Genomic DNA, 15,365 nt, shown 5'->3' with positions numbered 1-15,365 from the left:
AGCTTGATTGTGGTAATCATTTCACAATGTATACTTACATCAAAATATCACATTGTGCACCATTAACATATACAACTTTTGTCAATTATACTTCAATAAAAACTGGAAAAATAATCCCAGCAGGTTTTTTGTAGATACATACAAGATTATTCTAAAATTTACATGAAAGGGCAAGGAACTAGAATAGCTAATACAATTTTGAAAAAGAAGAATAAAGTGGGAGGAAGCAGTCTGTCCGATTTCTTATATATTTATTTATATACTTATTTATATACTTATTTATATAGCTATAGTAATCAAGACCGTGTGATACTGGCAGAGGGATAGACACATAGATCAAATGAACAGAATGAGGACCCAGAAATAGATCCACACAAATACGAGAAACTTATTTTTGACAAAAGTACAAAAGCAAATCAATGGAGGAAAGATAGAATTTTCAACAAATGATTCTGGATTAATTGGACATCCATAGGCAAAAAATAAACCTTAATTCACAAGCATCACACCTAATACAAAAAGCATCACATTGTCCTTGGTAAAATGGCCTAAGGATCAGGCAGTATTAGGATGAGTCATCTCCTCAAGGCAGTGCATTTTTGGAGAGATATTTGCTTAACCTGGATGTTTAGGTGAAGAAAGAAAGTGGGAGAGAAAATCTCATACAATCTACTGTGATCAATAATTTGTAATGGTGCGTGATTACAAGAGCAAACACTTAAATTCCAACCAAAGTTTTGGAGGTGTGACATGGAGCATTTCGTGCATAATGTATAAAATCAAGATGTGTCGTGTGACTGCTAATGAATGATTCTGACATTCACTCATAGATTGGATGATACTTGTATTAAGATGATGGGCTAGGAGTTTGAAGAAAAGAGTATTTGCATTCTGGGCTCATTCTCAGAGCTGACAAACTATTGAGCAAGGAGAATACAGTATCATCCCCAATACGCTATGCTTTCTAGGATGCCCTTATGCAGACAAAACAAAAAGAGCTCCCTACATGGAAGACCCACGCAGAGAGGTGGATAATTGTGTTAGGTCAGGTTCCATAGAAGCATTGCTAAAGATGGAGATTTTTGTTGAAGTGATGTATTGAGGAGTGCCCTCAGGAGAAGGGACATGGATAAGCAGAGGAAAAAAGCTAATTAGCAAAGTGTTCTGGATAGAAACAAGCTTTGGTCTGATCTCAAGGGCTGCCCAGAAGTACACATTGCACGACAGAGTTGGTCCTGTCTTAAGACAAGAGAAAAGGACTTTTGTACCCTGTGTAAATCAGTATTGGTCACTGGCAGCTGGGGAAGAATGGAGAAAGGGAGCAGGAAGACAGCTTCTCTAGGGCGGCAGCTTCTATTCAGCCAGATGCCAATCTCTAGAGAAGGAGGCAGTTGTGAGCTTTTAGCAGCCAACATTCAATGGGGTTTGGGTCCTTCTGTCTGGATAAGGGATCTGAACAGGGCACTATCAGCATCCAATGGAGTCCACCTCTCGTGCTATTCACAAGATGAAGAGATCCTCTTCATTTTCATACTAAGTTTACTATGTATAGGCACAGTCACAATTTCTAAGCAAACTTCCAAGAGGCAAGCTCAGGTGATGAACTGTGCAATTGCTCCTAAGGCCAATGACGCATTATCTCCCGCCTCCACCACACATTCTAGATTTCCCCTGTCTCACATTTCTGTTATCTAATGTCCTAGACCCCCATCTCTGAGCTGCCTGAGCTCCTGGTTGCCGTACAGTTATCAGGCTCATTACTGTACTTGTCCTTTTACTGGGCAAGTTCTAACCGGGTGTAGGAGTATCAAGAGACAGCCCATTGGATTGTTTGAGTGCCAAACATATTCTTCTCTCTTGCATTATGCAGCAGCCATCCTACTTCTTCATGATTATCATGGTCAATAATCCCTGCCAATATGGTAGATCCTTTCAGTGCCTGCTGGGCTCCTAGCATGAGGAACCCAAAGTACCTAGGTAGCAGCCACAGTTGTGGGTTTATTGGGATTCTTACAGCGTCCCCTGGTAGAAAGAGGACCTCTAGACAAACAGAGCCTGAAGTTGTAGGGATGGGAAACACAAATTCTCCAAGTGGGTCACTTGGACTGGTGGTGAGCTAGGCCAGTCCTATTTTTGCCCCTTGATTCTCTGACCTATATAATTTACTCTGTTGTGGACGGGGTACCATATGATATCCACTGGTTTTTAAAAAGTATTCTATATTCTGAAGCATGGCATTCTATCCTCACAGGGTGTCTCCCTCCAGTAGGTGCCTCAACCACAACTTCAAGAGACCTTTCCAAAGCTCTTTCAGGCCAGCAGCTTCTGAATGTACAGAATGGATAGAACCACTGGATCCTGTGGTCATGTGCTCACTGCCTCACCTCCTTGGACATACAGTGGGCTGCTTGTCTAAGGTGATCGTCTTATCTCAGGCTGCTATAACAAAATGCCATAAACTGAGGGGCTTATGAGTACAAAAACTTATTTCTCAAGGTTCTAGAGACTAAAAGTCTAAGATTGGGGTGCCAGCATGGTTGAGGTCGGGTAAGAGCCCTCTTCTGTGTTGCAGACTCCCGACTCCTCCTTGTATTGTCACATAGTGGAAAGAGAATGAGCTAGCTCTCTGGTGTCTTCTTAGAAGAACAAAATCCCATTCATCAGGGATCCACCCTCAAGACTCAATTACCTCCCAAAAGTGCCACCTCCAAACACCATGACATTGGGGATAAGATTTCAACATATGAATTTTGGAGGAACATAAACATTTAGCCCATAATATTGGTGCTATGTGGGATCCCATACATAGATCAGACATTCTATGAGCCCTTGAATGGTAGTGTTGCCTGAGGCACTATAGAAAGACAAGTCCATATGTAGATCCTTGTCAGTCCTAGTCAGGGTGACACATTGCCTTTTCCCATATGGAAGGGGTCCAACATAATCAACTTGCTAACAAGTATCTGCTTGGTCTCCTCAAATCGTGGTACCTTCCTGGGACTCAACATTGGTTTTTGTTACTAGTGGGCAAGACATTCAGTAGCAGGAGTAGCTTTCAGCCTTGGTGAGGAAGCACATGTTTTTGGGCCCATTGTTAGCCTCCTTCTCTGCCACCATGGTTTCTCTGTTAATCAGCCCATGGCACAAGTCCTGGCGTGGTCAATGACAGAGGCTGGTGGACATCAATTAGCTAACCCATTCTGTCAACTGGTTGCTTAGTGCTTCTTCTGAAATGAATACTCTCTGGTGGCTATTAACATGCAATACAAGCAACAGATCCTCACGTATTGTGCCCATTCCCACAGGTACTTTCTCAAGTCTCTCCCTCAGACCTCCTTGTTCTCGATGTTCTTTGGACCACTTCTCTCTCCACACAAAGTGGATAACCAGATGCATTGCCTGAAGCTCTGACTCCTGGGAGGTCTTCCACTCACCACTGGCTTTCAGAGTCACCCATAAGTGAGTCTATAGGGCAGTAGCAGTTCATTTTTGACTTGAATTCACATATCAAGTCAACCCATTAATGAACTAAGTTCAGGCATTTTCCTCCTCTGCCTGACAATGAGAACTCCCCCATGAGGTCAAATGTGTGAACTGAGGGAGAGATGACTATGCAATGGCGGTAAGCCGCATAGGTGTCTGAGTCACCTCTGAGTCACCTTACAGAGGGCAATTTTCTTATGCCCTCTGGAGCTGCATAAGCCCAATCTTGGATGTGCCGCTTGCATTTTATGATTAATTGCTTCTGGACCACCCTAAACTTATATTTTGGTTAAGTTTGCAAGAATTCACTATAATTTGCTGCAATCCATCTGGGTTTTTCATGAGCCAAACTGGTAAACTGAATAGGTAGGAGTAGGGACCACTACCCTTGTACCGTAAAGTCTCTAATGGTGGCACTAATCTCTTCCATTCCCCTTGGATACTATATTGGTTTTTAATTACTATCTTTCCTGAAGGAGGCAGCTTCAGGGACTTCTATCCGGCCTTTCTTACTGCTCAAAGAGTCGACATGAGAGTTCTTCCAGCTGCTAAGTATGGTCACTCCAATTACACACTTAGAAACCAGAGGACATGGGCCATTTATCACTTGACCTATACATACCCCCCTATCCTACCCTAAAAGAGTGGCCATAATATTTGGGGGTGGTTCTTGGGAATCAGCAACAAGTTAGACCCTGCATTCAATTTCCCTTGAAAAAATATATCTATTGTTGCCTTCCCATTTATCTTGCCTCTAGGAAACCATTTTCTATTAGCAATCTCCAAAGATCCATACGGTCAGCACCAGCCCCAGGCTGTCTTGCCAACATTGCCCCCATTACAGTAATTCTGACTACTTTGCTTATGACTGTTAAGTGCTGCCATCTGGCCTCAGTCAGTCATTGGCTGCAGCCACCCTGGTTGGGAATGGGGAGCATAACCTCCTGGTCTGAGGGGCTCTGGTTTACCTGAGGACGATTTTCTGGAAAAAGGGGATGCTCTTAGCTGCCAAACCTCATAGCAATGGGAGAATGAAATCTCTGGCCCGCTGAAGGATCTGGGCAGACATCCATGGCATCCACAATAACCTTTGGCTCTAGGATAATGACTGGTTAAATGTCCAGGCACCCTGTTTGCCTGAGAATTTTGTCCCTTCCCTACACCTCTTGCTCTGGCCAGAACTGTCAAGACATGCTCAGCGGAGACTTCAGTGTCGGTAGAGTGTTTATGACTTCCTAAAATACATGACTGGAAAAACTAACAGACCAGCATCAAGGAATTACCTACAAATACAGGTCTGTTTGGTTTTTTAAAGAGAAAACACAAATATAATGCTCAGATTGTGATTTACGAAGGCCAGCACCTATGGAAATTCTATGCTTATCGTACATCTGAAATCAACACGCACTCACAAGAGTCTCCTCACTCTTTAGTGGGAGAGGAAGCTGCGACTTGGCCAAACCCCTCGGTCAGTCTGACGTGGCACAGAGCATCTCTTAAATCTAAGATTTTCAGACCTAAATTATCCTTTGCTTTATGACACTTGATTCTCAAAATTGACTTCCTAAAATATGTTACTTGTTGCATATTTTATTGTTAGAAAATGATCTGATTGCTAAAATGCCCTACCTATTACACCTGTGTGTGTGTGATTTTAAAAGCTAGGAAATTTTTTGCTTTTCTCCTCATCAAGATGGAATTACTTTCCTATGAGGATCCATATTTTGATGAAATCAAATTCAAGTCACATGGTACGACAAAGGACTTTCATGCTTGTAGTTAAAACTTGGAAATCCTGGAATTTCTGGGAGAAATTGATGGTTGGGGATACTAAGCAGGATATTTGAAATGGACATTTGCAGTAGGCAGAACAATGACCACGTCCTACTCACTGGAACCTGTGTATATGTTATAAAGGGGAATTAAATTTGCACACTGAATGCAGGTTGCTAATCAGCTACCCTTAAAACAGAGTTTCCTGGATTCTCCAGGTGGGCTCCATGTAATCACAAGGGTCCTTAAAAGAGTCAGTCTGAGGAAGGCGTGACTAGAGAAGAAAGGTGTAGAGAGATATGATGTTGCTGACTTGGAACGTGGAGGAAGGGAACCAAACGCAAAGAAAGGGGGTGACCTGGAGAGGACGAGGAAATATATTCTTCCCTGGAGCCTCCAGAAGGAATGCCACCCAAGGAAATCTTAGCCCCAGACTTCTAACCTCCAGAACTGTAAGAAAACATATTTTTTAAGCTGCTAAATTTGTGGTAACTAGTTACAGAAGCAATAGGAAACTAACAGAAGGTTGTTCCAGAAATCAGGAACACACTGTACCTATGCCTTTTGTTAATCCCTTTGGTCTAGAATAATTCTTTACTGCTTCCATGTGGGAATCTAGACATATTTGATGGTGGCTGGATGGAGAAAAAGACAGTGGAGTTCAGCATGTAAAGCGAGAAGGGGGAGAGAGAGGAAAAAAACGAAAACACTTTGTGTGGACAACCATCAAGGAGGTATGAATCAAGTTCAAATGCAGGCTAACTTCCTCTGGTCTATGGATCCAAAATAAAAGTAATTTATTATTCTATTTCAGTATTATCTTTGTTTATTTTTCACAGAAATATCTCATGTGTTTTAAGGAACTTACATGCCACAGTTCGTAACTTTTATAATCTGCTAATTTAAAACATCCTCGAAAAAAGTCTGGGTACCTAGTCATGGAAAGGGGAATATAATGCACAAGTTGAAGGTTGTGGACCAACGACCATTTTGAAAAATATAAATATCTTTTTACTAATAAATCTGTAAACTGAGGGCCATTTGAGAAGACTGCGTCAGTTTTTGTTAAAATAGGTTTCCCTATATAATTAGATCCTTTATTTAAAAATAAAAACGTCTCCAGTCTAGAATCAATTATTTTTGTGACTGCCACCAGAGGGCACTATAACCTTTGTAGCAATAAAAGCCCAACCATCAAACGCTTTCCAGGGAGTTTTTTCTTTGAGGAAGGCACATTGCAGGGCAGAAAATGAACACCAGTAGTATATTTCCAGTTTTTTCCATGTCATTTTACTAGATATAGTCTCTCTTGTTTTTATTTTTTTCTTACAAGTCAACCTCAAAAACATAAAGCAAGAGAAATGAGCCATGCCCCTTTTTTCAGTTTAGTCAAAGAAGGTAGGTGACAGATAACGAAAACACAATGAAATTGAAGGTATCACTTCCACGTTAACGTCTTGCCCCCAAACACCATGCAGTGCTAAAAGTCACATCCCCATCATGCAAGGACATTAAAATGTGTGGTGATGGTGAGTTAAAATCCTGGGTTTTATTATGGGATGCTAAACTTCTCCACAGGGCATGCTTCCTCTTTGGACTAAAGGTAAAAAAAAAAATCAATACAGAGCAAGTTAAGTCTCCTCACAGCAAGAGAAATGGAAGAACTATTTTTTTTAATGTAGAATCCATTTTTAATGTTTTCTCTGTGGTCTGCGGTGTATGGGGAAGAGTAAAGATGTGCAGAGGAGGCGAGGAAATTGCTTCTTGTCTCATAACATAACCACATAGCTGTTCAATATCTTGTTCACTGAAATGGGCGGCTTTCTGTGAGAGGTGGAATTATTCCCCCTCCCCAAGCCATTTCATAGGGGTTGTTAAGATCTAGTTTCAGGGGCTTTCCTTTTTAATTACATATTACAAAACCCCAGGCAGGGCAGTCACCTCGCATTTCTAGAACTCAATTTCTCTTGAGATAAGCACACAAAAAAATTAGAAGGGAAATAAATTGGAAAATCCCAATCAAATATCATCATATTCTGTTAGACTGAAGAACAGATGCACCCTAAAACTTCATTCAGATGTGGCAGCTCTTCAATATATAGTGACTTCCAGGTGGTCACCCTCGGTGCCTAAATTACTCACTAAATCTGCGTGGCTATATCAAAATACTACCTCTCAATGTCACTTCTCTTCAAAAGACTTAAAAGTATATTTTCTTTTTATGTTTCATCTCTATGATATTGTTTGCGATTTAAAGGCTATCTGAGGAAATTATCATAATTACATGAGAAGAAATTAAGAGTAAGTAAGAGCCTAACCTCTACTCACGAAGCTGGGTCTCTGACATCTCCTGACATGCTTTGAAAGAAAAACAAAATTAACGCGCTCCATGTCTTTAAATATATCTCTTTGGTCCAAAGATCTCACAGCACCTAACAAGCAGTATACTTTACGGAAGGAAGGAAGGAAAGTAAGCACAGAGTGATTAGGTTAAACCCCAACTCACAGTCAGCCCAGCAGCAGGTCACCACAGGAGAGACAGTAACCTTTCAGGCCATGAGGAAGAGACTGTTCTCAAAGGAAAGAGGCTCGCTCAGGTTTCCAGTGGATGACTTCACAGAAGCCACCATGGCCGTGTACCCATTTCAGAGCAATGGCATGCACACTCCATGTCAAACTGCTGGCTCCCAACAGCCACTGTGCAAGGTGAAAGGAGAGGAAAGAGCAAGACTCAAGTTCAAGTCCTGGCTGCAGCACTTAGGGCTCTACCCAGGCACCTGGCTTCTCAGAGCTTGTTTCTTCCCTCTTCAAAAGGAGGAATGATGATCCACAATCATCCCTCAAAGATCACTGGGGAGGTGGAGGCAGAAGCCTGAAACATACCAATTTGCAAACTACATGCTAGGTAAATATAAGGCATCAGTTTCACATTGAAATCTGACTCCAAACACAATCTCTTTCTCAGGCTTCCTGGAGTCTTTATAACAGTATGCTTTAGATTCTTTCTAGGCCTTTAATGCTAAGCTGAGATTGTGGCAGAACCAAGAATTATTAAAAGCAACAGATGCCCTTCAAGTGCCGGACACGATTCAGCATGTACTGCCATGTACCAGCTGGTGAGGGTATCATGTCGGGCACCACGGTCTACAGGCTAATAATAGACAGAAGCAGGCCTCCCCGCAACCCCAAAGAGGAGTTCAATTGGGATTCTAATCCACAGCAGGTTTAGACCTGGTTATGCTCAGAGATTCTCCACTTCCTTCCTGAGCAGCTATGGTTCTGTGTTATTCCACAGCCCTCAGACCCCATGGCTACAGCAATGGGCATAGGAGTCTCCCCTTAGATGCCGTGACACTAACCCAAATCCATTTCAGAGTTGGCCCAATCCCCAGGAATAAACTGGAAGTAATCCAGTTTTCTCAATAGCCTTTGGAGATATGGCTTGAGGCCAAGAGAGACTGAGTGTCATGGAAAGTGTCTCCCACTCTCACCCCTCCCCACCCCCCACCTCTTACAGCTGAAGGTGGAAACTCATAATACAGAGTGAAAGCATTTCCAGAGGCGAAAACACTGATGAGCAGGCAAGTTTGGTCTAGAAGAGCAGGGCAAAAAATTGTGCAATTCAGTTTAACTTTCACTTTGGGAGGTTCTGCAAAGTAACTGCTTTAACTAACAAAGCGAAAACTTCTAGACTAACTTGGCTTTGAAAAACGACTGACTTTGTTTACGTTGTGAATCCTAAACAATCAACCTTCTAATAGATGCTAATTACAGAAAGAATCAATGGTAATTTCCAGAGTAAAGAGATTAAAGCATTGGCCTCTCAAACCAGAAGCTTCAGGGTCCAAGCTGAGGACCTGAATGGTTACTTCTCTCTGGTGCAGTGTCAACAGTAGACTCACCGAGGGTCAGGTGCCCTCTTCTGTATAGTCTGTGGGGTGACCCAGCACATTCCACTTGGTGTAGGAATGTGTGCTGGGCCAACCTGGCTGACATGGCCTCTTATCTTACAGAAGCTTCCAGTGCTACAACTTGCTTCCTGTTTTTCCCTTTCTTAATGCTAAGGTTGTTTTTTGTTTATAAAGTTTTAAGACTTTTTAATAAAGGTTGGAAAAATACTCAACAACTATTTCCATTTAGTTTGCAGATAAAATTCAGGGGGTTATTTCCATTTGAATGTCAAGCCACACACTTTGATGCTACAAAGTAAACTGTGTTATGCTGACGATTTGCTAGAGGTCAAGCCAAAATGGGTTTTTGATGGGTTGTGGTTATCCTTACGTTGAGAAATATTCATGGTGACGAGCAAGTGAAGGCTTTCATATTGTTTCTCTAATAAAATGAGTTCTTTTTAACAACAAACCCCAAATTTTCTATTAGTCTTTAGTCAAAAGTCTACATTAGTTGTGCTTCATTTGGTTTGGGTTTGTGAGCATAAAGGGCTTAAAGCTTAAAGTTTATTTACTAGAAAGGATAACCTAAGAAGAAAGTCCTTTTCTGGTTAAGACAGTGGCTTATGACAAATAGAGAAATCTAAGCTCTCTGGGTTGAAAGAGAGAAAGAGAGAAAAGAGAGAGGCCAGAAAATGCAAGATTATTAATGCATGCCCCACATTTATCCCACAAGATTTCCTGAGCATTCTTCATACATTATAGTGCAACATAACTCCAACAAATCAATATTATTCCTATTTTTCTCAAGCAAAAAGTATATACTTTGAAACATATACTGAGCAAAACATATAATAGTACATCATCTTTTAAAACTAGTAATTTGAACTTCTATAAATATACTTAAATAACAAACATATTATATATAGCTATTCACATAGGACACAAAATGACACATAAACATACAAAAATAAAACAATCATGTTTTAACTCTTTTGTTGTTTTTGTTGGGTTTTTTCTTTTTGGAGTAAAGATATTAAAACAATTCAGACACCAGAATCATCTTGTCAATCATTTTGGTCCTGGGAAACCCAGATATAAATTTATACTGTGCATACGCACCACGCCCAAAACCAAAGGCAGCACACATTCCTGGCTGGACTCATGACTATCTCCTCCAGAAAAGCTAGGAGGGAGTAGAGGTTTCCAAATGTAATGAGATGGTTTCCTTTAGCTATTCTATGGAAAGAAAACATTAATCAGATCCTCCCCCAACCTAGGTAAAGTGTGAAAATATCAGGCTGTCCTTTGAGTGAGTGGAACACAGAACACGCCTACTCTTTGGGCTCTCCCACACACTGCTCGCTACAAAATATTTCTCAACACTTGGAAAAGGCACCACCGTTCTGGACCAAGGGCAAGGGATTTTGGTTCCACAATACCACAATTGTCCTGCTCCAGTTCCTGCTACAGAAATCATTCCTCCATCCAAAAAATGATTTGGAGAACTCAGCTACCCAATCAGGTGGAATATGTACATTCTTCTTTCCGGAAAACAGAACATTTCTGTGAATAGTAATGCCTGGTCAAAAGTGACCTTTTGTCCATGGAATGTTGTAATTCTCCTGAGAGCAAGGAACAGAAGATAGATTTCTCCCATCCCACCTAGAGCTTAGCATAACCAAGAGCTCCCAGTAGGAAGACAAAAACTGTTCACTTGGACTCAATCACTCCAGTCAATGGAAGCTCTACAACAGGAACGGGGAGTCCTGTTGGTATGGAAGTTGGTCCTCACCTAAGTGGCATCTTTAGATTGGGGGGCTGATGCTTCAGGAGAAACTGGGTTTCAGTTTTCCTTTATAAGGAAAAATATAAGGTCTTGCAACTTCTTGAAGAGTTGCTTGGGGTAAGATATAACAGGAGAGAATCCTGGCTTGTTCTCAGATAGAATGTTCAACATAGGCAGAAGAAGGTGGTTTCTCGAGTCCCTCGGGGTTGCCTTCAGGGGCAGACGTAGGTGTCTGCTGCTGATAGATATCCTGGATCAGCAGGGTGTTCATGTTCTTCCACTCCCTGTATTTTCTGGCTGTCAACTTCGGATCATCCAGCAACTGGTTAATCATGGCCAGGTCATGTTCTTTACACTGTCCAAGTAGAGAAAAAAAGAAGAGAGAGTGGGATGTAGTGAGTATCTTAATTTCAATAAACCATCTCCAGCCCTTTTACAAATAAATGCACATATACATTTATCATAAAATTATCACAGTGTTTTTACATATTAATATTCTAATCCCTACACCCGTCCTAAGAGATATAGCAGGACGTTTGTTTACATATGCTAGCCAAAAAGAAGTTAAGTATCCCACCCAAGAGTTAGTGGAAGAACTAGACATTTGCCAAAGTCTTCCATGTTACTCTTTCCTCATCAGTCCATTATTCCACTCCATAGCAACATTTCTATCTCTGTGTGGGTATTATTCCTCCTGAAACTTATAATTGTATAATCATTTCATGGACCATCCAAACTTCACTAAGTAAAATTGGGGCATAGTACTTTACCTAAGACATAAGATAATAAAAAATATATCTTTTTTCAATTTTGTGTTTATTAAATTATCTTAAGTTTTAAATAAATCACACATGTTTATTTAATGAATATATGCACAATAAATATACAGGTTTTTTATCCAAAGAAGAGATTACTAATCTTCCATCAAAACAGTATGTATTCCAGTGATGCTAATAGAGTAAACAATCATATTATTTCACCCTGCCTCCTTTATAACCAATGACACACATTTCTGAAAGGTGTGGCTTAGGTTAGGGGAGTTTTCTGTAGTTAAGGAATAGAGTAAAAATGAGATGCATCAGCATTCAAAGAAAAATCACTTAGCTCTGACAATTTTATCTCAAATCTATTCCTGTTTCCTCCAGGCCTATGACCATAATGCTAATTTTGGATATAAAGTCCAATATATGACATTGGCTGTTACAGCCTCCTAAGTGAGGTCCCTGACTCCAACCTCCACTTTAAATCCACCCTCCACATGGCAGTGCAGGGGATCCACCTAAAACGTTGAGTCTTCTTAAGGGTTCCCCTTCAAGTCCAAGGTTCCATGACCTGAGCTCCATTTGTTGACCTTCCACTTCCTTCTTACTTCTCACTTTAATAGTGTTGGTGTGAATTTTCTCCCCCTACAATGCTGGTTCACACCTCCATGATGTGCCGCATGGAGAACTTTCCTCACCTTTCTTCACCTGCTGAACATGAATCCCTAGAATTGCTTTCATCTGGAACACTTTCCAATTTTTCTTTACCGGATTTTACTGTAACTCATGAATCTGTACTCACTTCAGGCATCCTGCTCTCCAGAAAATCTTTTTTGAACCACTAAATAGGACTGAGAAGCTGTTTTATATGCTTTCATGCCTTCTAACACTTAGATCCCTCTTAGAACTTACCATGTTATACTTAGATGCTCCTGGATCTGTCATGCCACCTGTTCTAAAGCTTCACAAGGAAGGTGACAGGAAACATTTTATTCATCCCCATATTCCCTGTGCCTAACACTATGCCAAGGGCCAGGCAGACACTCAATACATGTTCATTATTGAACCAATCTCTCTGCCTACCCCCAGGACGGCATGGGCATAGCTGAGAATTCACAACTTAGCTCACTGATTGCAGTTCAAAGTCATGACCACTGCCATTAATGGACTTTCACTACTATCAGTAATCACATTTTCTCGCCCCTATTCTCTCCCACTCTTCCAAATACTATTTCCAAACTTCTCATCTCTCCTCAAACCTCCTTCCCCGACCTCACTTGCAGCTGATGACCTTGTTGTCTATTTTTGGCGAAAATGGAAACAGTCAGAATAGTACTTCACCCAAGTTCATATTGCCCACTGCCTACATCAGCACAAATATATTGCTACCTTCCTTCATGTTCATTTGGATGAAATATCTGTGATTCTAGCAAAAGTCAATCTCTTCACTTGTGCACTATCGCCCCTCTCACAAACTCAAGAAATTCACAGCAATCCTCCTTTCTTTCCCATGACTCATCAATTTCCCATCTCCACGTGATCATTCTCACTGGCATATATGCATATTCTTATTTCTCCCATCTTAAAAGCCCTCTCTTGACCCCACATCCCTGTTCCAGCTAATGCTCCACTTTTCTCCTTGTCTCCAATGTCCCTGTGCCCATTCTTTTATAGACCCACTTCCATCAGGCTTCTTCTCCCGCTGTTCCACCAAAACTGCTCTTGTTAAGGCCATCAATGACCTCCATGTTGCTAAATCCAATAATCAGTTATTCATCTTTGACTTATCCACAGCATCTAAAACCATTGACTACTCTTTCTTCTTGAATGCTTTCATCATGTTGGTTTTGTGACACCTTCTCCTGATTTTTCTCATCCCACAATGGCCACTTATTCTCAGTCTCCTTTGTTGGTTCACCCTTGTCTCCCAATCTTTTAATATTGGGGTTCCCCAGAGCTTCAGCTGTTAGCCTCTTCTCTGTTCTGTCTACATTCATGCTCTTGGTAATCTTGTGTACTCTCTCCCATTCTCCCTGTATACTGAGGGTCCCAATTTACCTTGCCAGCCTTACCTCTCCCCTGAACTCCATACTTGTTTATCTAAACTTCTCTTTAGCAGATCCACCTGGACACCTATTAGGCATCTCAAATATAACATGTCCAAAACTAAGTTCCTCTTATTCTGAACACCCACACACCCGCCATTTCTCAATACACACTGAAACCTGTTCCTACCATAGTCTTCCACAAAGCACTTAATGGCAACTCCATCTTTCCAACTGCTCAGGCCAAACATTGGAGTCATCCTTGATTCCTCTTCTCACTCCCAATCCACCAGCAAATCCTGATGGTTCTACCTTCAAAATATGTCAAACTATGGCACACCACTGTTCAGAACCTTCCAAAGGCTTCCTATCTCACTCCAAGTAGAAGCCAAGGTGTTTGCAATGGCAATAAGGCACTATAGGATATGATCCCCTATCGCCCCTCTGACCCACTGCTGCTCGCCCTGTCCTCCATCCTACTACACTCCAGCCACACTGGCCTCCTTGCTCTTCCTTAAACCTGCTAGGCATACTCCTATCCCAAGGCATTTGCATTTTTGTTCCTTTTGCCTGAAACTTCCTGCCTTAGATAGCCTCAAGGCTCACTCCCTTCCCCTTTACAGATTTTACTCAAAGTCCATCTTTCAAAGAGGCTTTTCATGCCTATCCTAATTGAAAATCAATCCCTCAACATTCTTTACCCCTCTTCTATTCTCTATCAAATCTATCATCACTTGGCATATTATCAAATTTGCTTCTTTATTTTGTTTATTTCTTCCTCTACCTAAATGTAAGCTTCATGAGAACAGGAATTTTTGTCTGATATGCCCACTGCTATAACCCTAAGTGAAAGAATGACTGACACACACTGAACATTCACTAAATACTTGTTGAAAATGAATATATGAAATAAGAAATGAATGAATGAACAAATTACTCATTTGCTTTTTAATCTCTTTTGCATCATGAACCCTAAGTAGAATCTGAGGACGTCCTCTCCATAAAAAAACAAACAGAAATGTTATATATATATATACACGTGCACAGTCATGCACCGTGTAAAGACGTTTCGGTCAACAACGGACTGCATATACGACAGTGGTCCCAAAAAGTTAGCACCATATAGCCTAGGTAGGGGTATAGCCTATAGTAGGCTATCCCAATTAGGTTTGTGTAAGTACACTCTATGATGTTCAAACAACACTGAAATTGCCTAATGACGCATTTCTCAGACGTGTCCCTGTTGTTAAGCAATGCATGACTGTATATGTTTTATCCAAATGAGGCATCTGGTCCTAGATGATTACATACATTAGTGGCATACAAATGTATTATTTGTTCTCTACAATTAGCTTTAACTTATGTTTCGTTTGGGTTGTTTTATTGCATTTTCTTTTTTCTTCTTTTCCTGTTTCTAAATTGGTCAGAATAATATGGATTTCAGGGGGAACATACCACACATATAGTAGTCTGAGTAGTGAGATTTATAATTTTGAATCAAGAGAGCAAGCATGTGGTGATAGATGGAAGTCACAAGATATATTTGGATTTCAGGAAGGAGAGAAAAATTGTGCAGTGGGAAAGTAACCAAACAGGAATAACAAGCAGTTGACCAGGACCCAGA

At 41.0% G+C, this 15,365-nt stretch overlaps 1 protein-coding gene across 4 annotated transcripts in view; it reads right to left on the bottom strand.

Annotated features, from left to right (window-relative positions):
- Positions 1 to 6,071: 6,071 nt before the first annotated feature.
- The window catches only part of IPCEF1 (interaction protein for cytohesin exchange factors 1), a 164,827-nt gene continuing 155,533 nt past the window's right edge, over positions 6,072 to 15,365 (bottom strand). For all 4 annotated transcript variants that reach the window (XM_087425118.1, XM_087425119.1, XM_004440693.3 and 1 more), the window contains one exon: positions 6,072 to 11,290. In XM_087425118.1, coding sequence (XP_087281244.1) covers positions 11,087 to 11,290 — 204 coding nt within the window. In that variant the 3' untranslated portion in view covers positions 6,072 to 11,086. The remainder of the gene's footprint in view (positions 11,291 to 15,365) is intronic.

Source organism: Ceratotherium simum, chromosome 38 (genome assembly GCF_057802395.1).
Source record: "Ceratotherium simum simum isolate JZ-2026a chromosome 38, ASM5780239v1, whole genome shotgun sequence".
Taxonomy (NCBI): domain Eukaryota; kingdom Metazoa; phylum Chordata; class Mammalia; order Perissodactyla; family Rhinocerotidae; genus Ceratotherium; species Ceratotherium simum.
The sequence above is the reverse complement of the archived record's forward strand: the minus strand, read 5'-3'. Positions and strand labels throughout refer to the sequence as shown.